Source organism: Zootoca vivipara, chromosome 10 (genome assembly GCF_965207765.1).
Source record: "Zootoca vivipara chromosome 10, rZooViv2.hap1.1, whole genome shotgun sequence".
NCBI lineage: Eukaryota > Metazoa > Chordata > Lepidosauria > Squamata > Lacertidae > Zootoca > Zootoca vivipara.
Genome location: NC_142593.1, coordinates 25,163,207 through 25,189,735, shown reverse-complemented (window position 1 = coordinate 25,189,735; position 26,529 = coordinate 25,163,207). Strand labels below are relative to the sequence as shown.

The 26,529-nt window shown below is 40.1% G+C and overlaps 1 protein-coding gene across 4 annotated transcripts in view; it reads right to left on the bottom strand.

Annotated features, from left to right (window-relative positions):
• Nucleotides 1-4,442: 4,442 nt before the first annotated feature.
• The window catches only part of CHD1 (chromodomain helicase DNA binding protein 1), a 45,208-nt gene continuing 23,121 nt past the window's right edge, over nucleotides 4,443-26,529 (bottom strand). The window contains exons 13-37 of one of the 4 annotated variants that reach the window (XM_035099670.3): nucleotides 24,491-24,580; nucleotides 24,032-24,222; nucleotides 22,112-22,300; nucleotides 21,786-21,948; nucleotides 21,142-21,294; nucleotides 20,958-21,029; nucleotides 20,457-20,606; nucleotides 19,016-19,164; nucleotides 18,321-18,417; nucleotides 18,140-18,235; nucleotides 16,932-17,108; nucleotides 16,635-16,795; nucleotides 15,641-15,682; nucleotides 14,371-14,501; nucleotides 13,243-13,381; nucleotides 12,432-12,582; nucleotides 11,269-11,391; nucleotides 11,045-11,182; nucleotides 10,112-10,369; nucleotides 9,562-9,702; nucleotides 8,751-8,929; nucleotides 7,718-7,814; nucleotides 7,504-7,561; nucleotides 6,246-6,459; nucleotides 4,443-5,504 (exon numbers count right to left, since the gene is read on the bottom strand). In XM_035099670.3, coding sequence (XP_034955561.3) covers nucleotides 5,162-5,504; nucleotides 6,246-6,459; nucleotides 7,504-7,561; nucleotides 7,718-7,814; nucleotides 8,751-8,929; nucleotides 9,562-9,702; nucleotides 10,112-10,369; nucleotides 11,045-11,182; nucleotides 11,269-11,391; nucleotides 12,432-12,582; nucleotides 13,243-13,381; nucleotides 14,371-14,501; nucleotides 15,641-15,682; nucleotides 16,635-16,795; nucleotides 16,932-17,108; nucleotides 18,140-18,235; nucleotides 18,321-18,417; nucleotides 19,016-19,164; nucleotides 20,457-20,606; nucleotides 20,958-21,029; nucleotides 21,142-21,294; nucleotides 21,786-21,948; nucleotides 22,112-22,300; nucleotides 24,032-24,222; nucleotides 24,491-24,580 — 3,702 coding nt within the window. In that variant the 3' untranslated portion in view covers nucleotides 4,443-5,161. The remainder of the gene's footprint in view (nucleotides 5,505-6,245; nucleotides 6,460-7,503; nucleotides 7,562-7,717; nucleotides 7,815-8,750; nucleotides 8,930-9,561; nucleotides 9,703-10,111; nucleotides 10,370-11,044; nucleotides 11,183-11,268; nucleotides 11,392-12,431; nucleotides 12,583-13,242; nucleotides 13,382-14,370; nucleotides 14,502-15,640; nucleotides 15,683-16,634; nucleotides 16,796-16,931; nucleotides 17,109-18,139; nucleotides 18,236-18,320; nucleotides 18,418-19,015; nucleotides 19,165-20,456; nucleotides 20,607-20,957; nucleotides 21,030-21,141; nucleotides 21,295-21,785; nucleotides 21,949-22,111; nucleotides 22,301-24,031; nucleotides 24,223-24,490; nucleotides 24,581-26,529) is intronic. The other 3 variants (XM_035099671.3, XM_035099672.3, XM_035099673.3) reach the window with 3 other exon arrangements.

Sequence of the window (26,529 nt, the reverse complement as noted above, 5' to 3'; positions counted from 1 at the left end):
ATCCTGAGCCCAAGGCATAGGGCAGTTTTGTTCTGCACTGTCTACGTTGGCACAGGATCTCAATGGGTCTCGTGATCCCAGGGATTTGGACCTGTTTTTCTGTTTTCTTCTAGTGTGCAAAGCACGGCTGCTGCACTATGGACTTTCTCAGTAAGGTAAAAGGTAAAGGACCCTTGGACGGTTAAGTCCAGTCAAAGGCGACTATGGGGTTGCTGTGCTCATCTCGCTTTTCAGGCCGAGGCAGCTTGTGTTTGTCCACAGACAGCTTTCTGGGTCATGTGGCCAGCATGACTAAACCACTTCTGGCGCAACAGAACACAGTGACAGAAACCAGAGTGCACGGAAGCGCAGTTTACCTTCCCGCTGCAGTGGTACCTATTTACTTGCACTGGTGTGCTTTCGAACTGCTAGGTTGGCAGGAGCTGGGACAGAGCAACGGGAGCTCATACTGTCGCAGGGATTCGAACCGCTGACCTGATCGGCAAGCCCAAGAGGCTCAGTGGTTTAGACCACAAGGCCACCAGCTCTTTCCCAGTAGCAGCCAGCTTTCTAATGTGATTCACTGCTGAGCATGTAGGAATCTCTTTATATAGAGTCAGGCCATTGGTCATTTTGGCTCAGTATTGTTGACATTGCCTGGCAGTCACTGTTCAGGGTCTCTCACACAGGGATCTTTCCTCAGCCCTACCTGGAGAAGTGGAGAATTGAACAGATCCTTTCCATGCAAAGGGCCCCACCACTGAGCTACATCGCTTTCCACCACAAATCCATAGGATTACAATGCCATGCTATAAAGGTCAGCACACTAAAGTAAAAAAGTTACTGCAGGCGTCAGTAAGAATTACAACTCATCCTCAGCAGTAAATTGCTTAAAAAAATAATAATACCATAATTGTGTTTTATTTTTCATGGTTCCAAGTCATTCAAAAAAAAAATGACATGGAATCACTTTGATGTGTCTTTTGGTTCTACCTTTAGAGGCCTACTTTCTCAGCAAAACTCTTTTTTTGTCATTATAAAGATGCTTGAAACAAGGCTGTTATCTTGCACATAAAAGGGGCCCCTGACCATCAGGTCTAGTTGTGTCTGACTCGGGTTGCGGCGCTCATCTCGCTCTATAGGCCGAGGGAGCCGGCGTTTGTCTGCAGACAGCTTGCAGGTCATGTGGCCAGCATGACAAAGCTGCTTCGGGCGAACCAGAGCAGCGCACGGAAACGCCGTTTACCTTCCCGCCGGAGCGGTCCCTATTTACCTACTTGCACTTTGATGTGCTTTCGAACTGCTAGGTGGGCAGGAGCTGGGACTGAGCAACGGGAGCTCACCCCATTGCAGGGATTCGAACCGCCGACCTTCTGATCAGCAAGCCCTAGACTCTGTGGTTTAACCCACAGCGCCACCTGGATCTTGCACATACTATACTGCAAAGAAGAATGGCTGAAATGAAAGGGCAGTGGCAGCAAACAGCCTTTTTATGTGATTGTTCATTGACAAAACTCTTATTTGCGCGAAGGACAAAATGAGCTTTACCTTTAGACTGCTTCAGCTAGGTCTACAGAAGGCCTCTCTACATGTGCAGAGAATTGCAGAGAGAACATGGGATCGAGGCAAGAAAACCTGCAATTTGGGCTTTCCCCATGCTCTCCCTAGACTGTGCGAACAGAATAGGATTTAGCTCCCCCGTTAGGTGATGAGCAGATTTCTTGATGGATTCCCACAGGGATGGGGTTGACTGTAAGAATTAAGATGCTGGACTAGATAGGCCATAGGTCGGCAACGTCCGGCCCACAGAGGCCATTTATCTGGCCCACGGACCGCCCGTGAACCGAGCCGCCCGCTCTGCAAGTCCCCCGCCCGCTGCGCTAAACTGGCGCGGTGCAGTGACTCGCCGAGCGGCACCAGAAATTGCATCTGTGCAGCCGCAGAAGCGATTTCTGGCGCTGCGGACATTTTGAACATGGGCAGCACGGGCGCTGGAAATCGCTTCTGCACATGTCCGGCCCACGGCCGAAAAACGTTGCCGACGCCTGAGATAGGCCATTGGTTCTAAAACATTTGTAGCAATTCAGATCATTTCCCCAACGTCCATTTATAGTTCGATGTAATGCATGCTTTAACACATCTGTGACTCCTGTTGTTTTTGACTCTGTCCAACTGCATTCTGCTCAGCAAGAACATTGGATTCCTTCACATTCTTAAAGATCGCAAGATCTCCCGGGGAATCTCCAATTTCACTTTGCAATAATCACAGCGCTACCATCCAAAGTTTGCATTGTTGCCAAATCATAACAACCAGCTTTTTGGCTCGGACTCCCAGAGCAACGTAAGAATTTAAAATCAACAAAATTATGAAAACAAGTAGAAAAATTATGAAAACAAGTAGAAAAGTCTTTAAAGGTTTAGGCAAATAAAATGCTCTTCCCCCAGCATTTCAAAGATGGCAAGCCACAGCTTAACTGCCCTATCACTACCGCCACCTGCTGTTCTGCTTGTGACACTACAAGCAAGTTAGCCTGGGCTAGTTTCATCCATTCTCCCAAGAGATGGAGAATTCTTGGTACCATCCGACAAACCCTCCTGCAGCCAATTCCTTGTGTAACTGCTCGCCTTCAGTGAACTCCCCAAACATCCTGTCCTCTCCATTCAAGGAGTATAGATAAAATTGACTTCAAAATTACGCACCTCAGTTGGTTTTATGCTTTTCTTTGTAGCTTTTCTTTGTTCATGGTTTCACTTGGAATAAATCATTTCGATATCCCGGTCCCCCCCCGTCAGGTTGCTGAATCTGTGACTGAATCGGTGCTGAATTTACCAAAGTTCACCTGTTGCCAACACAATCATGGCTCATCAAACTGCAGGTCAGTGAAAAACAGCGGCTTGCAAGAACCTGTGAATCCAAGACGTAGGAATTTTGAGTCTGAATAAGTCAAGATTTGCCCATTAGTCTCAGCTAATGACAAATATTTTCAGGCTTTAAGCACTCAAGAAATTCCATCCATCTCATCAGCAGTGGCTGAGGAACTGAATGAGGCGACTCCCTCACTAAATCAGCAGTTAAATTAAAATGCATCAGCAGTAGAAGAAGCCAAACCCCTTCAGTAGCTTGACGGAACATTCTGAATCCAGTTTGCTGCATACACATACTCCATGTGCATTAAAACACAGGGACAACTGAGGATGGTATGTCATCTTATATTCACTATATAGCTGGCACAGCACCCCTGCTAAACCCTTCATACAGCATTTCTCAACTTCATGAGCTTCTAGTGTCACTCTTACTCCTATTTCACAAGCATGAACTTGAAAGGGCCCAAGACTATTCAGTATATTCATAATTCAGCAAGGATGTAAACACAAGCCGTCCAGAACAAAACTCAAAATACTCATCTGCCAGGACTTGGTCACTGTCTTCCAGAATTAGAAGCAGGGAACCCCCCCCCCCGCCTCTTTGCTTGAGTCTCCATATTTATAGCATAGTAGTGAAACATCTGGGGTGTAGTCTTCTTCTTGCTCCGGTAAGTTAATTCTGGAACGTGCCTGTTCCATAATGGTAAGCATCCATGTCATCTGGGACCATATGCATACAGGAAGCAGCGTGCAGATAACAGTTCCTTGGCCTGATCCAGTATTTGGGGGCTGTGCACAAGTGGTTGTTTTAACCCTTGAATGTTTTTTTTAAAGAAAGCCACACACAGCCCTAGCTGCTACACCCCCTTTGGTTGAATTAGTGCCCTAATTTAATTCTTTAAACTGAAACATTTAGAATTAAAATTATGGATAATCGAAAAAACCTTTCCATGCAAGCTGAACTGTAGCAATGAACAGAGCCCTGAAAACAGCACCCAAGAAATTGCCCAGTTCAAAAGGCAGTAAGCGAAATTACTCACTTCCGTAGTGCTTTAGAAGATTACTACTATGGTGACTACATATGCTTTTAAATATTCAGTTGACCTTTAAGTAGCATGAATACAGTAAAATTGCTGTATCAAACCAGAAAGCATATTTATAAATTGATACCGAGGGTAAAGTAAAAACATCAGCTAGGGTCCTCTGATTCAGCATACATTTCAAAGTTGAATTTTGGTACTGAACAAGTTGTCAATCTCAGTCCTTGGGGAACAGCAGAAATAGAAATCTAAAGGAACTATGTACTGCTTAGTCTTGCTAAAATGAATTATCTCAAACTAATTGAAATTGTGATGGCCAATGTTTAAACATTAATTGAAATGACTATGCATGTGCAATCTTCAAATCCATGCTCACTTAGTGAGATTTGTTTATGTTATAAAAACAAAATCCAAGCATCACTCGAAGTTCTCACAGTACAACATCAAAGAAGCAGAATCTTAGTTTTTTAAAGGCGAACCAATAATTTAAATAAAATATCTTATTATATAGCTATGGTAAAGAGGTTACTTTTTCTCAGTTTTAGTCTGAACAATGACTCCGCATCAGATATTTTATTTTAGAAATTAATATTTTTTCACATTTGAGGAAGGTAGGCCAAGTCTGAACGGAAATGTCTGGGGGGAGGAGGAGGAGCTTAATTAATTAATTTACAATAATTTACAGCCATTTTGCAAAAGGGCATTACAACTGATCAAACTGGGGAACATGTGGCTATTTTACAATTGTAGGTACAGAATTTAAATATTCAAGCTTGTGATGAAAAAGCGGCAAGGTGGTCGCAGTGTACAATGTAAACAAGTAGCTTTGGAAAGTGAACAGAGTCCTTGAATCTTTATTTTTTTAAAAAAAAACAACCTCTTGATTCTTTCCTGAAATATGATCACAGGTCAACATGTAAATGCTCATCTAAAAACATAATTTAAATTGTGTTCAAAATAAAACCACTTCGATGAGGAGGAGTTCAGATTAAGATCCAGTCTGAGTGGGGCAGTGTTGAGGTCCCTGTAAAAAGTAAACATATTTTCTTTAAAAAAATGCACTACAACATTTGTAGCACAGTGCAGCATTAAAACTTTAAATACAAAAATATTTTCTCTTCTGTTGGGATAATAGACCTAGCATACTGGAAAGTAGTAACAATACTGCTACTCATAGCACATACGGTCCATGTCTTTCAAGTCATGTAAGGCAATTGCTGTGTTAGTTTATTGTGTATTGGGGGGCGGGGGGAAAGTCCAGGAAATGTTAGTCTTTGCTATGTCTTCCGGCTACTCCACATGTGTTCCGGTGTACTTTTGTGATCTGATGAATGTTCAAAAGGAGATCTGTGCCCTAAGGGAGATCTGGAGTCATAAGCTCTCTGATCTAATGGTGACCTAGGACCGCTGCTGGAAGCTCTGTGGTCCATTTGCCAGTCCGAGTGATACCTATAGTCCCTCGAAGATTTATGATGGCTGTAGTCTGAACTGGATCGATGGTCTAAGTGTATCCGATGATCTGAGTGTGACCGACTGTCTTTTAAGCTTCCTTCCAGACTGGACCTGTGATCTCTGTTCCTATGGTCATCTAGCTTTCTGTGCTTTCCATCACTGTAGTATCTGAAACACAAAATAAATACCAGTAGAAGCTATTTTAAAAGAGTAGGCCTTGTAGAAATGCAACAGGATTTTTAAACACACACACTCATTCGTCTAAGAACAAAACAATAAAAGATTCCTGAAAACTAAGGGGGGAAACCAAATGATTCTAGCATCCTGGTGTGCTCTGTGGTGTGGACAGGATAGCACAGCACAGCATAGCACTGCATCACTTTTCTCTCTCAGCAATGCAACCATGAACCAAACTACAGGTGACATTAAACTTTCCCCTGCACCAGACCATTTGAAAACTGCTATGGGTGCCAACGGACCTTTTAATGTTATATCTGCCTTTTGTTGAAATTGTAATGTACTATGTATGACATTTATTCGTATTTTTACAGACATGCCAGAGACCGCCTGAATGAAGCTTGCAGACCACAGTTTGGGGGCCCTTGCATGAAACAGATCTTTGCATCTAATTTGCTGATATTTTAAAATGCAAACTGCATCAGTTGTGGAGTTTGCACACCAACAAACTACAGCCCTATCAACACTCCTGGCCACCCCTTTCCCCAAATATAAAACAAAAAATAGCAGATGCATTCAGACATGTATCATCATCATACATGGTTTTGCCCTACACACAGCCAACAGTTTCTGAGCAAAGAGTCCTAATCATCTCATTAGTGAGAAATATTGAAAAAGAATTATGAAGTAATTGGGAAAACAGGGTTCCTTGGATGTCTGTCATGAACTCACCTGCTATCCTGTTTATAGTGATCCCAATCTCTATGATCTTTTCCATTGCTGAAGGTGGAATAAGGCCTTTTCCTAGAGTCACTTTTCTTGTAGGTATCACTGTGAAGTCTGTCTTTGTGATGATCGTGATATTGTGATAAGTGTCTGTCAGAGGAATAGCTGTCTCTGCTACTATCGTCATGATTCGTATTCTCTTTTAGGCGTTCCACATCTGCTTAAATGAAAGTGCAGAGATTTGTTTAGCTGTAAACAGGCAACATAAATTACCAGCTGAATGTTTTTGAGACCAGCAAATGGGCTGAAAAAGTGAAGAACTAAAGAAATGTATTTAAACAATCCATTTAACAACATTTAAACAGAAGGATTTTGCTTTCCCCACACATTCTAAGCCTGATTCAAAAGCCCTGAAACTTGCAGCCTGATCCTTAACACCCTTAGTTGGAAGGAAGTCTCACCAATTCCCAATGTTATCATGGCTGGCTGTAATAAACTGAAATTCATAATGAGAACTACCAATTTGCATGCATTTTAATGATTTGAGTAAATTGCAGGCTAATCTCAAGACTTGGTGCTCAAACAAATAATTTATACATGCCAACTGAGACAGCAGTACATCACTACACATTGATATGATGCTAGCTTCACTCACATACACATATGTTTAGGCAGCTCTCAGCCCCTCAGGCTTCATTCAGAGAACATGCCTGACTTTCAGGGACTACTCCTTTCCCCTCAGTCCTCCCTCCCCTCCAGTCCCCAATTCTTTGGGTGGGGTGGCTTGGAGAGCTGCTGGGGTGAGGAGTGGGGAAGTCAGTTTCTAGCAGCTCCATACAATTTTCTCTACATCAAACCTACTACAGTGGAAGCTTGGTTTATGAACACCTCGGTTTACGAATTTTCGGTTTACGAGCGCCACGGACCCATCTGGAACGGATTAATTTACTTTCCATTACTTTCGATGGGAAAGTTCGCTTCAGTTTATGAACGCTTCAGTTTATGAACAGACTTCCGGAACCAATTACACCCATGCTTCAGGTTAAGTACACTTTCAGGTTGAGTACTCCACGGACCGTCTGGAACAGATTAATCCACTTTCCATTACTTTCGATGGGAAAGTCCGCTTCAGTTTTATGAACGTTCAGTTTATGAACTGACTTCCAGAACCAATTGTGTTCGTAAACCGAGGTACCACTGTATATAGAACAGGAACTATTGGTTTATTGTATAAAATTTAGCATCCCAATGCTGAGGTTCTTACCTGGATTTCTAATCAAAGGTGTATTCACACTGCTGCTGATATTCTGGTCATTGTGCTGCTGGGGGGGAAAAATAAGGAAAAAATTTTATTACCAAATTAAACCGAAAGAATAGAGTTCCAACTATGTCTCACTTGCATGAAGTACTAATACCAATGTTAGAATAACACAGCTAAAAGCTTTTTTGTTCTGTACTACCTGGCAGTCTATTAATACCTGTGTTTCTTGGCGTTTTTTAATTGCATGTTTGTACAATTTGTGTAGCTTTCTGGCATCAAATTCTGTAAACTTGGAAACAAAAATCCACAGGTTTCTAGAATTGGAGAGAAAAAGGAAGTGGTTTAGTTTTCTAAAAGATCATTAGCAGGTCACGTTCCTGGTTCTACAGTACATTGTTTTACTTGTACGGCACTATCACAGTTATTGCTTTTACTATTATGGAATGAATTGCATCATATATATATATATATATATATATATATATATATATATATATAAACAGTATATATAAATCTGCACAGCAAAGTACACCTCAAGCAAGTCAGAGATATAACAGAATTGAGCTTCCATCTAGTGGTTAGTATACATACTGCACTATGATACAGCAACTATGTAGTTCTGTTGCTTCACATAACTTTAAATTAAAATACAATTCAGCTGTCATCTTGCAATCTGTAAATGGGCTGAACACATTTTCTGCAATCCATATTTACTACTTTTCCCTCCATGTGGCCATAAAGAGTAGGCAATTAAAAATAAAGTGCCTAGGTATTAAAAAAGCTAGCTAGGCAGCAAACCATACTGCTTTTCCAGTATTGAACCTATTCAGGGGCATTTGTACACACAAGCGTTTTCAGAAGACAATTTTTCTGGATCTCTTCTCTCCGGTAACTGCAGGAGTTTCAAATGTGTGAAACTATGCTGAACCTTCTTAATAGGTTTCATTAATTTGTAAATTAAAGATGCTATTAGGAATCTCTATGACAGCCTCTGGCACTCCTTCCCCACCTCCACCATCATAATTACAAAGGCTGCTTTTCACCTCACAGAGAGAGAAGTGGCTGGTCCTGATCAAAGAAATGGCTGGCAAAAGGTTAAGCAGCCCCCCCCCCCTCATGATATCACAACACCTCCAAGTGCCTTTCCATAAGTTGGGAAATAGATTTTTTTGCAAAATAGAGGTTTTGCCCATAGGTGCTAACAGGGGCACTTAAAAGACACATTTTTCCCTACCTCAAAGATTACTTACTTTCGCCACTGCTTTATTTGTTCAGGATTTGTGTACTCTTTTAGACACTCCGTAATATGATCTCCAATTTTGATAAGACACTGTCTAGTATGTTCCAGTTGTTCCCTTTCTGAAAGTCCTTTCTCTGGTCTATCCAGCTGTTTCAATGCTGCTTTGACAGGCCTCATTCGTTCTTTACACTGTAAAAATAAAGAAATATCCAGAGACCTGACATTCTATCAACATAACGTGACATTTATAGGCACTAGACATCTATAATATGAAGATTCTGCCCACCACTCTTGCTTTTACTGTGTTTTCTCAGAAAATGCAATTTATCCCCAATTTAGCCTTCGGGTAGTGGCGCCCACTCTGTAGACCGCCCTCCCATCAGAGGTTAAGGAGATAAATAACTATTCAACTTTTAGAAAACATCTGAAGGCAGCCTTGTATAGAGAAGTTTTGAATGTTTGAGGTTTTATAATGCTTTTGTATTTGTTGGAAGCTGCCCAGAGTGGCTGGGGCAACATTGATGGATGGGCGAGGTACAAATAATATTTAAATTTTGTATGGAGCATCAAACTTAATAATCCATATAAACATATAAAGCATCATTTAAAACTTTTTAAAGACAGTTTGCAGAGTACAAACTCATCAACATTTAATACTGTTGTTAAGCAGGGATGGCCATTATCTTTCAGGAGCCATATTTAACTGGCGGCCTAATGAACGCTTTTTCTGCTAACAGTGAATCACATGCCTCATGCTAATTAGTATGACCAAAGGACAAAATATTCTTAAGCGTTGACTGTTAGAAATGAAGAAGTCTTACAATACTGAATGTCTTCTGATCCAGTTCTTCAGATTCTTCAGATATAGGAACTGGCTCACTACTTGCTGTTATATGAACAGGTGTGTCTGCCGAAGGAGATTTCTTGCTTTTGTCTTTGCTTTCAGATTTGGACTCATTCATCTAGAAAATAAGAGATTCAAAATTTCTGAAATGATGCGCTGAATATTCACTTCATAAAAATAACATATACTGTACTGCTTGATTGCAAAAAACCCCAAAACCACCATCGAAGTAGAGTGATGTACATTAAGGCAAAGCAGCATTTCACACATAACATATATAGACTGGGTACACAATGATGTTACTAGAGAGCAAAATGAAGCATACAAGGCTTTTCCCTTCCTTTTGAGAGCTTAGTCACAATCCATGTGAAGAATACAGGAGAGCAAGGATTGGGCAGTTCCACCTGGTTCTGACTTTGCATCAGGCCTACCTCCCCTTCAGACCCCACCCCTGCGGGAGAGGAACTAAAAACACAGCATGCTTATTATGGGCACAAGGTGCTCTAATACGGCTCCAACTTAATCACCTTCTCTTCTTTTACTTCTTTCTCTCTCTGCATGTACTCTTTTGCTTTACTTTCCTTCTTCTCTTTTGCATCTTTTTCCCTGAATTCTTTTTTGTCCTCTTTTTCTTTTCTCTCCCTTTTCAGCTCCCTCTTGTTTTCCTTGGCCTCTCTTTTGTCATCAGCCTCCTTCTTCAGGACAATATCTGCATCAGATTTTTCTTCATTTTCTTTTTCTACTTTTATCTTTTTGCTTGGATGTTTTACTGCAGCCATTTCATCCTGGAACAAACAAGCATGTACATCAAAATGCTAATTTAAGAAGTTCACATATAAATATTAGAATCATTTAGTACTTAGTCATTTCTTTTGGTTCTATTGCCAAACTTTTGTTTGCCACAGCTGCTCCTTTTCCACCTACACATTCAATGGAGCAGAGGTAGATGGGGAAAAGACCTTAAGCAGACTGGTGCACCCACTTCCAATTTAAATTCAATGTTCAGTTTGTTCCACTTACTGTCGGTCTCCCATGGAGAGCTTAGAAACTCTCTGCCTCATGCGGGAGGCAAGGCCCACTCGGCTCCAGAAAGGTGGGGGTGGTTGTGGGGTGGGGGTTCTGGGGTTGTTCTGGCTATGCACAGTTTTAGCTGTACGCTCAATCCCTGGAACCTAATTACCATGCAAGTTGCACGTTGTCTGTCATTTGTCCAATCAATTATACTCTGGCCATATTGTTGCTATTGGTTCACGTCAAGAGAGGCAAGTTCACTAGAGGGGTGAAATGTCATCTGAATTTGTTGTGGTCTGAGGATAGCCACTAATTTCTCCACTACAGCCCCCTGGCTGAAATATGGGGGCTATCTGAATGATAAAACTTCAAAAAGACCAATCGAACAAATAAATCTTACGCTTAAATATTATTACTTTCTGAACAAATTCAAACTTCTAGATATTCACCTTACTATCTTCCTCTTCTTCTTCCTCAGACTTATCTGAAGGTGGTGGTGATGTATCACTCTTTGTCTCCTCCTTAATTTTTGCTGCTTTTATGGTCTTACTCTTCTTAGTTCTCATTTTCCTTCTTTTTGAGCCTCCCTGAATGTCAGAAAGTGCCATGTTAGATTATTTATTCAAGTTCAAGTAGGTGCACTTAAAAAGATAATACACAGAAAATAACTTACTGCCCCAGATAGTCTTTGTGCTTCCTTCCTTGCAAGATCCTTACTGAGTAATTTTATGAGGTAGTCCGCACGGGTCTGCAACTGTTTGGCTTGGGGTTTCTTATCTGGATCATCTGGTAGAATCTGAAAGGGCAATTTAAGATGCTTTTTCCCCAAGTACAGAGAGTTTTATCAGCTTGATGGCTAAGAAAAGATTCACTAAACTGGGAAAAGCTATCTGAATCTAGATTCTTTCTGCGTGTCTTTTTTTCTTCTTACCAAAAATGGAACACAAGAGTTCTTAAAAAGGCCTGGTTTTCACTTGATCCCTAAAGGTATCTAATGAAGGCACCAGACAAGGCTCCCTAAGGAGAAGGAGAGCATTCCACAAACAGGGAGCCACCACAGAAAAGGCCTGTTCTTCTGTTGCCACCCTCTGCACCTCTCATGGAAGAGGCACACAAAGAACAGCCTCAGCTGATGATTGCAGGGTGAGTCAGTTCATATGGAGAGGGGGTTCTTGAGGTACTGCATTCCCGAGCCATTTAAGACTTTCTCGGTAAAAACCAGCACTGGAAGCTAATCGGCAGCCAGTGCAGTTGACCCGGGATTATGGTAATATACCCAAACTGTCTTGCCCTGGTGAGCAACCTGGCTGCCAAATTCTGCACAAGCTGAAGTTTCTGAACCATCTTCAGAGGCAGCCCCACAAATAATGCATTGCAGTAATCTATCCTAGAAGTTACCAGAGCAAAGATAACAGAAGTTAGGCTATCCCTCTCCAGATAGGGGTGCAGCTGGGCCACTAGCCGAAGAGGCCACATGATCCTCAAGCAACAGCAATAGATCCCGTAGTACCCTCAAGCTACATACTCGCTCCTTCAGAGGGAGTGTAACCCCATCAAGAGCAGGCAATCTCCCATCCACCCTGTCCAGGGAAGTGCCTCAGTCTTAGCTAGTAATAAAGGAAGCCCTCTCTAAAAATTTCCAGGGATACCATGGGAAAAATAAAAATATAAAAGACTCAAGTGGGAATGCAGTGTGTGAGAAATGAGATACAACAGTCAGTCTCATCTAAATGTCTCAAAACAGAATACAGTCCACTTGGCTACCACCATAACCATCCAACCAGCAATTTTTGATCTCCTGAATAACATTACGTTCAGACAGACAGCAGGACTTACCTTGTGTGTCAAGTTGAGATCTGGGTCCATTTTGATCATTTCCCAACTACCATATCCATATTCATAGATGCCTATTAGAAGATTAGAGTCATCTTCCTTGCCCCAGTCTATATCAAAATGAGCAGCCTTAGTGTGACAAGGAACGGTGTATCTAAATAAAAAAACAATAAGTTCACAAGCTATTTGTATTACCTCTACTGGCAGCTAGATACAATATAATCATTTAAAAAGGAAGCAAAAACAGAAGTTTAATGACACTCTTCCTCTAAAGAGTTCAGTGCAGAACACATGATTCCCTCTCATTTTATTTTTACATTAGTGCTATGAGCAACAGTGACCCATGTGTGGGGCAAGCCATGGAGCTACCCTCTGGTACTGCTGCAGACTACCTGGCAGGGCTTGGGTGGGGGGACGGGACACATAGTGACAAAACTGTCAAGGCACACAGGTGAGAGTGCCATTCTGACTCTGTTGGTCTATCTGCATAGCCTTGACCTCGCCACGCCTCTGCCCAACCCCCTCCCAGGTAAGCTGCAACAATGCTGGTATCAGAAAGGGGGCTCTACCAAATAGGACACTACTTCCTGAACAGTCATGCACTCTAACCACTATATGACACTTGCTCTGCCCTTCATAGGTCTCACTCCTCAGATCTGTGCATAAGAGTGGCAAGTACAGGAAAAAGCTAGTTCAGCTGTGGCAAAAGCTGTGAACGGAGATATTCAAACTCCTGAGCAATGATGTAGTCAGAACTCCCTAGTAACATACTACCCCCCCCCCCCAACATCAAAATAAAGCAAATGTAACAAACCTCTTCCTTTCCTCTGGATCGGAAGGAATGGATCTATGCAACGGTTCCAGCTCTTCTTCATGTGAGATGACTAGTTTTGCATTTACCTGCACTCCCGATATTCGGAACGTAGGGCCTTTAACTTTTCCAAGTCTGCCCCCTTTCAAATAAGAATATAAAACAGGTAAATGTTAGATCAGTTTTATGCATCACTATTCCAAAATGTGAAGGAACAAGATGCCCTTTAAACATGAGGTCACTAGAAGGAAGAGGTAATCAATACAAATGTGCTTCAAGGACATGAACCAACAATGTGCCAGATAGAAAAAAAGCAACAAGGAGTGCTGCTGACATGGACTAACAGCTTCAGGTCAAGTGAAGAATATGGCCTCATTTATACCTCACAAATCTACGTAAATCTTATCACAAAGTAACTTAAACCATTAATTGGTAACATCCAGCTTTTGTGCTTCACCCAGAAAGACAGGAAGGGTTGGGGGGGGGGAAGCAAGACAGGCTCTAGTTTTTAAAGTGCTTATGAAAACAGGCTGATTCAGAAACAGTTCAGGGACAGAAGGATCTTGCTCTCTACTCTGCAACCTAATGGAATGGTTGCTGACAGCCAAAAGCAGTATATCTTTTGGCTAAGATCAAGTGTAGAAATATACAGTAACAATACCAAGCACAAGCCATTACAGTGAAATGAAAGCTCTTGAGCAAATTGTCTACCCCAACCCTTTTCATATTAGGGTCACTTCACATGTTTTCTGTCTGTGTCCTCAGGAATGGAGGTTTTTAATGTTTGAGGCTTTATTCTGTTTTTAGTGTTCTGGTGGGAGATGCCCAGAGTGGCTGGGGAAACCCAGCCAGATGGGCCAGGTATAAATAATAATTTTTTAAATTATCTTTTATTATTACAGTTATGAGTACAGCTGGTTTGGGACTAGGAAGAAGCACCATTACAATCATGGGAACTACTGCTAATCCCATATCCCTGATCACAGGCTGTGTCTGTCCACTCAGGAACATGGCCAAGGAAGGTTGGGACTGCTTGTGTGGGTAGAAAAAGAAGTGTCACAGGAGCTCACTTCTTTAGTTCTTGGCATGGGTTATAAAGCAATCTCTCCCTCCACCCCCTGGAAGCTGTACCTGCTCTTTCTTGTGCAGATGAGATGTCCTTTAAAGCCTTGATACATCCATTATGTACCAGCTCTCCAAGCCGTCTGAGGTCTGTCTCAGATTTATCGACTAATTCGGCATCTCTTGCTATGGCATCTAACCTGCAACAGAGCAGAAGTATCATAGCTCAGTAAGTATCAGTAAGTGAGAAATGAAAAACAGAATATACATTAATGCTAGATATTTATACAACCTTCTTAATGAGGAAATTCAAGACGTCAACCCTCCCCAATACAGTGGTACCTCTACTTACGAAGAACTCTACTTACGAATGTTTCTACTTACGAACAGAGCTCCGTCCGCCATCTTGGATGCAGTTTAGTTAAGATTTTTTCTACTTATGAATTTTTTCTCCCAATGCATTCCTATGGGATTCGACTTACAATTTTTTTCGACTTAAATTCGTAAGTAGAGGTACCACTGTAGCCTCTTGTAGTATAGCACTCCCTGGTGGTCACAGCAGGCAATGGATGCATTATTAAAAAAAATAAATACCTGTTCTACCCTAGCCTCCTCAGGTGCTCTAAAACGGCACACTCAGTATTTGGTCACTCAGCATACTGCACCGGCAAATTCCTTATCCATTGTTCTGGCAGCGGCTGACCTCCCCTCAGCAATATGAGTAGATTCCTCCCACCCCAAGCTTCTAACACACCCAGTGGGAGCCCGCTGCTAATTTCAGAGAAAGAGGGTTTGATTATACATAGTCCCTTGCTAAGTGGGTAATGTAAATTAGCTGTACGACAATTTTTCTTTCTTTCTAAAACACACACACACACAAACACCTGCTCTCTGTGTGTTAGAAAAATAACACGTTCGTGAACATCTCAGGTGTGAATTATGCTTCTGACTTTGCTTGCTGCCTCTTCCATCTTTGGAGTGCAAGTCTCCTGTTATGTCCAAACATGGTGACTATGGTCAACAAGCTCAGAACAAGCCAAGGTCTTCAGCCAACTTCAAACCAAGAAATAGGTTTCCTGATTTATCATGGGGGGGGGGGTGCCAAGCAGAAAGAAGATGGCATGGTTTGAGGCAAGGCTTGTACTAAGCTATGTTATGTTTGTTTGAACCACATCACTCAGTTTACTGACTCCCCCCCAAAATAGCAAAACCACCTTATCTGTGCTCCTTGAACATGCAAGGAGCAGTATCAAAGCTGCTTTTGGCCCTTTAAAAATGCAGTGCAAGAATACTTCATTATAATTTTAAAAGTTCCCAGCTGCTAGGTAGGCAAGCTTACCTTTCAAGAGGTCCCCCAAATTTCTTGTAACTCTTGATAAACCTTTTTTTGTAAAAACAAAAAGCGATATGTTAAGTATGTGGTCTTTATATCATATCTTTTTCAAGATAAATCAGTAAAATATGCATGCAAGAAAAATACACTAGGTGAAGTTAAGAAGGGAAAATATTTGGCAACTTCAGTGAATAAAGGCAACCTATACAGTATAGGATATTCTACTGAAGTTAGCGTGCCCATAAAGAATCTTTATGAGAGAATATAATGTGTAAATACAAAGCTAAGTTTCAAAATTCTTTTTAAAAATGTGTACTATCTTCCACAATAATACAAAAAGGTCTCGATCCTATATGCATTTACTCAGATGTAGGTCCCACTGAACTTTTGTGGCTCCCTCCTATATAAATTGGTATGGGATTGAAACCAAAGTCACTCCAGAAACCGTTGTTTTAGGTTGCCAAAATATGGCAATGGAGAATAAGAATACATTTTAAATTATGAAAGTAACCAGATTCATGTTGACTACTTTTAAGTGTCTAATCTGTCAAAATAGATACTATTAAATACTATTAAATATTAAATACTATTAAATATTTCCATACACCACCAGATGCCATGCAGAGAGAAAGAGATGCTACCTTCTCTATACTGAAATGCCATTATAGATTATATAAATATTAATTTATTTCAATCCAAAATCCATACTATTTGGCAATACAAGCAAAAGGAAATAATTTTATTTTCTTTCTAAAATGGCTTGTAGAACTTTAATTGGGGTGGGGAAGATGCAGGTACTGCGATATGAACCCAAAATTCTGTAAATGTAACCACTCTATCTGAATTTAAACAAATATGTACCCTCAATTTAACAGCTTAATAGAAATGTGTGAAACGGTATTTATCAAAGTAATTGTAACATACAAACATTTCAAGCTTCCAATGAAGAATTTTCCTATTACTTGCCCCTTGTAGATCTTCCCCCCTCCCCATTTCTTACCGCCGAATCTCTGCATCACTAAATCCTTTAATGTTTTCCCGTGGAATAGTCCGTGGTCTTCCACGTTTTTTGGGTCGTTTTCTTTCTGAGATAGAGTCACTATCTGATCCAGAATACCTTCTGTTTCTACTACGTCTGCCTTCATTTCCATTGAAGCTGATCTGTATTTTTTAATAATAATAAAGTGCGAAATTTAAGTGTTCCATTTGTGAAGCTAAAGCAAATTTCAACACTTCAAATGTAATTTGAAATTACAAAACTCAATGAGAAGGAAAGGCTCTCAGAAGTAATCTTTACCTGTTTTGCACAGTTTCTCATTCTGGGTAGCATATAAATTTCTTCTAGTTCCTTTTGCCTTTCCTCTTCTTCCAATCTTCTCCTATGGACCTCTGGAATGATTTCTTCCCAGTTCCTTGAATTTTGTTCAGGCTCCAGTTCAATGTCATCTTCATCCATATTGGAGAAATTCGCCACCTGTTAAAATGGTAGTTTTGATAAAAGTAATTTCTCTCTCTCTCTCCAAATACAATAAACAGGGCTAACCTAAGCATCATGACTTCAATGGATCAACTCTAAGCATTACAGTGGTTAAGAACTTAATTCATTCTGGAGGTCTGTTCTTAACCTGAAACTGTTCTTAACCTGAGGTACCAATTCAGCTAATGGGGCCTCCTGCTGCCACCGCGCCGCTGGAGCACGATTTCTGTTCTCATCCTGAAGCAAAGTTCTTAACCCGAGGTACTATTTCTGGGTTAGCGGAGTCTGTAACATGAAGCGTTTGTAACCCGAGGTACCACTGTATTAATCTGGGATCCTATCCTTTGTGCACTCTTCCCCAAATGTGTTTCAGTCATCTTTTGTTTGTCTGTGTTAGAGGCCCTAGCATAAAGTTACTGAGGGCTTGCTAACTTACAGACCAATCTTACGCATGCTAATGTGGAAGTTAAGTTCCAGCGAGTCCAAATATTTACTCTCAAGTATGTTCACAGGATAGCAGCCACAGTTGTCAGATGTTTATATATTTATTTATACCTCTCCAGAAACTCAAGGAAGTTTCTAACAACAGTAATAAGCTTTCCTCTTTTCTCTCTGGAGTACATACAGGTAGGACTGTGCAGAGTTTGTCTGAGGCCCAGGGCAGGAGACTTGCTAGAATAAAGTTATAAACTCGAACAAAAAAGCAGCTGGTCTCTGGTGGGGGGCCCTTGCCAGCTTAGCTTTCCAAGGCCCGGGGCAAGTGTACCTGGCTGCCCCCTCCCCCTGCATGGGTCTGCATACAGGGAAGAGGCACAAAGAGTCTTAGTGAGCTTAAAAATATATAAACAAATCCCAACCTCAAATCTCAACCTCAAATAGGGATAGAGGTGACTACATTCTTCTGAACAGATTTTGAAAAACTGTTTCCCAAAGAAAAACTTGGAGCTTTTAACAGAAAGCATTTCTAAAACGGAGTTGTTTTTAATACTTTTTGCTTAACATAATTATGGAATGAAAAAGTATAGTACCTTAAATTGGGAAAGCAATTCATCTCCTACACTTAATGGGCCAGTTTCATTTTCCCGTGTTTCAGCCCTCTTCAAGATTTCATCTATGTCCATTTCCTGGAAAAAAATAAAAATAAAATCTTACGGGTGAAATGTTGATTTGAATAGACCAGCAAATCAAACGCAAGGATGTTAACCTTACTTGTGGTTCCTGTTCTTCACCTTCCAGTTCCTTAAAAAGTTCCTCAGCACCAAACTTTAAAATAGCTGACAGCTCCTCTTTGTTAAAAGGAGTAGAGCTAAAAATAAAGGGAACATGTTACTCTTTTACTCAGCACAAGGCACAAAAATGTATGTGTCTAAGATACTAGATGCCCACAGACAATGAGCCGACACATTGAATCACAGTAACATAAATTCAGAGTTTCTCCTAGAATTGTGTCTTGGTTCCTTAAGCTTCTTAGGTCACCGTAATCCACAGCAATAGGGAAAAGGTCAGGCAGAGGGATTCTCTTCCTTTGTTTACTGCCCTCCTTTCTTCAGCCCTCCCCCATGTTTATCTTTCCATTATTATATTTTTCAGCAGTTCTGGGTCAATTCAGTTTGGCACCTTCAGAACAGTTGCTCTAATAAGGGAGGAAGGAATCAGTCTGAAGCCATCTTCTATCATTTGAGAAGGGCAGAAAGGACTGCATGATGGGAAAGCAAGAAATATCTCAGGTGATGCCTCCATGTTAGCCTTAGGAGCCAGGAGATTTAGCCCTGGCATCCTGAGGGAAAGAAGCCGATTGGCAAGTTTTGTAACCTTGGACAAGCCAACACATTGTGAAGGATTATCTGCACATTTTTGGGAAGTTGTCTGTTAGATATGTTTACAGGTCATCCCCAAAGATATACCTAGAAGGTGCAGAACCTGTATGCAGCACAGTCTTTCCTGTAGTGTCCATTCTCTGAATGACAAGGTGATCTAAAACCATTTTCTTCTTGGCTCTTTCCAGGATATCTTCCTCTACAGATCCTTTAGTGACTAGCCGATAAATGTTTACCTATGAACAACCAAACAAAAAATAAAAATTTACGGGAATCACTAAAGTATTAGGAAATAATGTGAAGTTCTAGTCACAAATACAGTTGTACCTTGGCTCCCGAACGCCTTGGGAGTTGAACGTTCAGGCTCCCGAATGATCAAAAACCAGAAGTGAGTGTTCCGGTTTCTGAACGTTTTTTTGGAATGGATTCCGTTCGACTTCCAAGGTACGACTGTATATTAAATTTTAAATGGCATTCATATTTTTAACTCCTCTTAAATGTGTAATGTGCTTGGAGCAATTATGTGACAGTATTTTAGAGTATTTGAATGAACAGTATATTCTAACAAAACAGACATGTTTCTACCTCCAGAGGCTGCAATCCTACAAGCAGAAACCATGCAAGCCCTCAATTCTGCAGTAAGAATCCAATTCTGCTCTATTCTCTGTGGCAGCCCCTAAGTTGTAGAATTCCCTTCCCGCAGGGGTGTGTCTGGCACCTTCAATGTACAGCTTCTGGTGAACACTGAAGATGTAGCTTATTACCCTGGTTTTTACATTTGAGGTATATATTTTTTAAGATCCACCTTATTTTTGTGATTCTAAGTTGTTTTAAACTAGTGTTCATATTGTGTTTTTGTGTTGCAATCTGCCCTAGCACCTTAGGGCGAAGGGTGGGCAAAAAATAAATAAAATTTCATATGTGAGTGCTGTTGCTGCTGTGAAACCCAAATCTAGTCTCCTATGGCCTTGCTATCAGCACTTTCCCATTTTCTGAATCATCACTGCACAGATGGCAAGGAGATGTCAGGCTGATCACAGTGGTGGAACATCGCCAGAATTCCATGGCTAACCTGAAAGCTTTGTGCATAGTTTATGGGGAGCAGAGCTCCTCTGTCTCTGTGGAGATGGGAGCACACACAGTTCATTGCTGGTGGACTGCAGTCAAGGTATATGAAGTGTACTTGCACTCTTTTAAATATACTCTATCACAAACAATTATATGCTAGTACCAGTACTGTGTTTGTTGGAGTCAGGCTGCTAGTTTTGGGCACATTAAAGTTGTCTTTCTATTAAAAAGTTGAATTCTTTAGTTAATTGTAACACACACCCAACAAACAAACAAACCGCATATTGATAAAGACAAGTAAACTAACACATCCATAAAACATGACCCAGACATTCAAACTACGTCACTTGAGGGGCGGGGGGAATAAACACAGATAAACACACGTATATATGTAAACTGGATTTCATATAATTTGTTCCTGTCCCCAACCAAGTATCTAAATCAAATAGAACATAAGTACCTGTTTCTTCTGCCCAATCCTATGAGCTCTAGCCTGTGCTTGCAGATCATTCTGAGGGTTCCAGTCAGAATCAAATATAACAACAGTATCTGCAGATGCCAAGTTTATACCTAGACCTCCAGCTCTGGTAGACAGTAAAAAGCAGAAGTCCTGAAATTAAGAGAGACGGGAAGATTGAAACAAAAACTGTAAAAATATACATAACAGGAGAGTTAACCGATACATTTTGACCTTCAAAGTACGGTATACATTAAAATTGTTTTAAACTACTTAAGAATGCAATTATTCTAAAACTGCCCAAAACTGAATCAAAACTTTTGTCTCCAACACAAACCATGTTGTAAAATAAACTGCTAGCCTTAAACAAAGTACTACAGTTCCATTTTGTAACATAAAATCCTGGATTTCTGTTTATAAGATGGTAAATATTCTTTTCTTCTGCTAGAAACATAACACATTCCTTAAAAGATAAAACACAAAACAGGCAAGTGAACACACTACCTCAGAACCTTCTGCATTAAAATGGTCCAGTGCTTGTTTCCTCAGTTCTCCTTTTATTGACCCATCTAGCCTCTGGAGGGAAAAAGACCAATTAGACTAAGACTGTGCTAGTGTGTAAACAGCATGAGGCTAATAAATAAAATAAATGTGTGCACAGTGATATAATTTAATAGTACGCTCTTACCTGAAAGGGAAACTGACGATATTTCAAATATTCAGCAAGGATGTCCAGCATCCGCACCATTTGAGAAAATATAAGCACTCTGCTGCCACGTTCTCGTAAGCGAATCAGCAGCTTGTCTAAAAGAATGAGCTTCCCACTACTCCGGATTAAATTCTTGAAAGAAAACACAAGATATAAAAAAAATCAACGACTGCATGGAAGATTATGTCTGTACATTAACATTAATGCATTTTTGTGGGAACTGCCAGCAACCAAAGGTTGAAACCACAAATCAAAAATTTAAGGAAGCCTGAATATGCCTAACGCAATTAGATCTATTCCTGTGTATAGAATTCTTAGATTTAAAAAGCTACACTACACATTCAGGATATTGCTATGAAACAAGGTGAGGCAGTGGGCAAGCAGGGGGAGCATTCTCAGCTGCAGCACCGTGTTTGTGGAACTTCATCCCCAGATATGTTTACCTGGTAGTAGTAGTAGTAGTAGTAATAATAATAATAATAATAATAAATTATCTTTCCTAGGCCATTTAATTAACATTTAAAAACCCTGTAATCTGATCATTGCATTTTAATTTGTTTTATATACCAATTTCTTCTATATACAAACAATATATGCAGTTTTACAAAGACATGAAATTTTACCTGTAAGGCCTCCTGTTTAATATAGAATTCATTATCATCTGGTGGTTTAATGAGGTAGCAATGATTGCAACACTTTTTGAGCTCCATCATGACATTCAGAAAGCCTGAGGTACTGCCCTTTGAACCTTTACTTAAGGCTTTGTAATTCCTAGTTAAAATCCACCTGGTATTAAAAAAAGTGTATTGTCAGTAATGAAATTGTGGGAAACAATTTTTTTTTAAAAAAAAATGCTTGCAGGCAGGCAGGCAAACTCTTTACTGTATGAAAGAAACCTGCTCACTTTTCACTGTATGAATTATTTTGACAGCCACAGTAAATTACTTACTTATAATATTGCTTTTGCAATGCACTCATCTCCATTCTTAAAATTTGTTCAACCTTGGCAGGAAGGGATTTTTCTACGTCCTTCTTAACTCTCCTTAATAGAAATGGTTCGAGTTCTTTGTGAAGACTTGCATAGCCAAATTCCCTTCCTTTCCCATGTTCCTCTTCAAAATCTTCCCAAGAAGAAAACCTTCAATATAAAATGTAATATTCTAAATTGTGGCAGATTTTCAATATAACCATTGTGGCAGATTTTCAAAATAAACATACATGCTATGCCAGTAGTCTTACTGTACTATTATACATGACATCCTGGACATACACACAAGTTCTCAGACTTGAGAAAAACAAGCGTATAATCAGCCAAGTTAGTAAGCCAATAGAAAATTTGAATTATGAAAAATAATGACCCTTGTTTTTAGATGTTTCACTAAGTTCTATGCTACTTAGTTTTAAAGCAGCTTAAGCACTGTACCCATGGACTGCAATATCAAACCTATCCATTCTTAAGGAAATCAGCCCTGAGTGCTCACTAGAAGGACAGATCCTGAAGCTGAGGCTCCAATACTTTGGCCATCTCATGAGAAGAGAAAACTCCCTGGAAAACACCCTGACGTTGGGAAAGACTGAGGGCACTAGGAGAAGGGGACGACAGAGGACGAGATGGTTGGACAGTGTTCTCGAAGCTACGAACATGAGTCTGACCAAATTGTGGGAGACAGTGGAAGACAGGAGTGCCTGGCATGCTTTGGGTCCATGGGGTCACAAAGAGTCGGACACGACTAAATGACTAAACAACAACAAAGCACTGTACACATTCCTATACACACTTACTTAGCAGTAAGTCCCACTTGAATTCAATGGGACTTACTTCTGAGTGACACGCAAAAAAAGCAGCTCTGTTAATTTATTCTCCCTTCTTTTCTGATAGTTCATCCCCATTTTAATTTCCTTCCGCTTTGTTCATATTTGTCCATAAGAAAAATATGGGCAAGTAGCAATATTTAGGCTGCTGTCACTCTCTCAACATACTGAAGGAAAAGTAAAAGGTGAACAAACAAGACTTTACTGGGAGAGATATAAAAGATTCTACTGACAGAGACCACACAGATACAAAAACAAAAAACAAAACAAAACCCCACCCCTGCCTTCAAAGGGTTCTCCAATAATAACCAGCAAGATTCCTAGTACAGCCACAATGCTCAGGTTTTTATCTTAATAAAAATCTGTATAGTAGAATAAGTAGAAGTAAACAAATAATCAGAGTCTTTTCAGCAGCTTTCTGTAGTTACACAAATTTACAAACTGCTAACGTAAGCACCCTTTAAATTAAACTGGTCTAAGTGACTCTATTTAATTTATTTAAATTGGCTGTTGCTGTTTGAGGGTTTTTTTGTTTAAATTGCTATATTAGTTTTCTGTATTATTAGAATAATCATTACTATCATTTTAATTTTAACTTCCTGTTTCTTATTATTTTGCTTCATTACCCTAAAAACAAATCTATGTTGAAGATGTAGGGTTTACAAACAAATAAAAGTAGCTAGTATACCAGAAGACCATTATTTATCTTTATTGCGAGACTATATTGAAAATATACAAAACAAAGGTTTGTTCTCAACTAAATTCTACTCAGAGTAGACCCACTGAAATTAGTATATATAAATCGGGCATGCCCATTAATAGCCGAACTTAGCTGGACACAAGCCGGTTGTCACCATTATGCTCTGCCTGTAAGCTTCCCAGAGGCATTGAACTTTTTTTGTTGTTTTAACATGGTTCCAGTGTCACTTAAAGCAGGTTAACAACATAGACAAATACTCTCCAGACATTATGCACCAAAACAAAGCAAGAGACAAACCAGCAAAGCTGTAGTCCCTACCATTTTTCAATACATGGTTAGTATAGTAAGTTTACCTACTTATCTGGCATGATGAAGTGCAGCAAGGACCAAAGCTCTTTCAGGGAGTTTTGCAGAGGTGTTCCAGTGATAAGGAGACGATGATTGGACTTGAAGTCTATTAACGTCTTGTACAGGAGGGAATCATCATTTTTTAATCGATGGGCTTCATCTACTCCAATAAATGCCCAGTTCAGACCACCAAGGAATGACTGTTCAAATAAAATGAAAATGAATGACCTTTTGTTTCAGAGATTAAGAATTTGAAATGGCAATTTAAGTGATGCTGTAGAAAAAAGCACATCTAATCTATTAAAAACTTTCTACCTCCTTCCACAAAACTGAAAATGACTGCCTTTTTCACTAACAGAATTCACAAGTCACTTCTTCTATTGAACCTATGGACTGTTGACAGGCAAGTCTAGTTCCTTCAGTATTCTGCTTTCATTTTGAGAAGTGAGTGGTGGTCAAATTACTTACCTTATCCTTCAGTAAAATTTCGTAAGTTGTCAGAAGGATGTTAAATTTCAATCTTTTGGTCTGCAGATGCATCCATTCATGTGTTCTTATCTGCAGACAAAGTTGGTGAGAAATTAGGTTATGAAATATTTCTGTAAATTCTGATAATATTTGATGCTATTAGCGTCTAAATATTACCTGACACACAAGCTAAGTGCTCATAAATATGAAAGTGAGTAAGTAGGATCAGATTAGAATAGCTGCACAACCAATGCAATATACTTCTGCACCAGCGCAGCTTAACCTGTTTCTTTGTAACTGTCTTGCAACTGTTCCTTTGCAGCTATGTTACAAAACAGAGAAACTGATCCAACTTTGAATGTAAACCACACATGCAGTACACAACACAAGCCATTACCTTGCTCATTCTGGTCCTTCTAAAGCAGGCATCCCCAAACTGCGGCCCTACAGATGTTTTGGCCTACAACTCCCATGATCCCTAGCTAACAGGACCAGTGGTCAGGGGTGATGGGGATTGTAGGCCAAAACATCTGGAGGGCCAAAGTGTGGGGATGTCTGCTCTTCAGCCTTTATGGAAGAAAGATCCATTACGAATGATGTAACCAGAGGCAGAAGCCAGGGAACTAGCTTTTATTTACAAGCACGTTTCACAAAAGAAAATGCATATTTTGTTTTTTATTTACTTGTAAATCTCTATTTCCCTTGAGGAACAAGATAGCAGCCCAGACTGTGGCAAAGTCATTCCCTCGGGGATGAGAGGAAGCAAGATTAAGATTGATGAGGGAAGGGCTTTCTCTCAAGTCCACTGAATGAAAAGTCATTTATTAACTTATCAGCCTAACCTTTTCCACAAGGTTGTTACAAAGATAAAATTGGAATGGGGACCAGAATCAAGTAGGTTGCCCAGACCTCCTTGGTGGTATTAAAATGCTGTATTATTTCTATTTATCAACACATATTTTATATCCATGTATCTACTTATGTAAAACCTGTATCTAACTATCTGTGGAAGTGTGTGTAGGCTCACAGATATAATTATAAGTAAAGGTTCATAACTATATGAGAAGTCCGTAAGTAAAAAAAAACACTACCTTTTCAAGATCCCAACCTAGGAACTATGCCAAATAACCTAATGAGACAAGTTTCTGTTGCTCAACTGCCTGCTAATATAAATCTTGGTAGTACACACCTGTTTATATGAATTAGGCTTGTTTATTTGCCAACTGATACTGAAAGTCCAGAAGGCGTAACAGCACTGCTTAAAGCTCAACATATTCTTTGACTGAAATGAATTCTGAGGAATTCTATGGAATTCAAATTGTAACACAATTTGCCCAGGCAAGTGGTGATGAATACAGCAACGGACTTCTGTTATATCTACAAAGCAAGGAAATATCTTGGTTGTGCTGCTGTGAACTTCAGCATCCACAACTTGGAGCACCTTTTCTTCAGCAATTTGCTGAAGTACTTGAGAGACAGAATGGCTCGTTTCCTCCTATTTATTTCCAGGATGGTGAAAAAAATATGCCCAATGCTTCATGGGCTGGAACCATTTCTAAAGCTTGAAACTGAAGCAGATATGATTGGTTTTGTACAAGTGCCTGAGAAAGCTCTTCAATCATGTACTGGGCACGGACCAATTTCTAGATTAGTATCAGCACTCAATCATGCACATTTTCTAGGATCAACTGATCTGATGCTATCATCTCTCAGATTGCCAAGTCTATAAATGACTGCCCACATACAAGGCAGGACAAGAGGGTAATGCCACTGGTTAGAAAGCACACTGAGATACTTAGCAGGGTCTTGGAAAACCCTTTATCCTCTGATACCTGAAGTTGCTACACTACTGCAACTGCAATCCCCCCCCTTTCAGGCAATAACATCTAATCCAGATTACGCTATTGGGCCTTTAGGAGAGTTGGGTCCTATGGCATGATGGGGATCTGCAGGCAGACATATGAAAACATTTAATTGGTTTGAAAATGGGTATCTGGTGAGTTGGGAGATCCTATAAACAGGTCCTTCTGAGTCTAGGC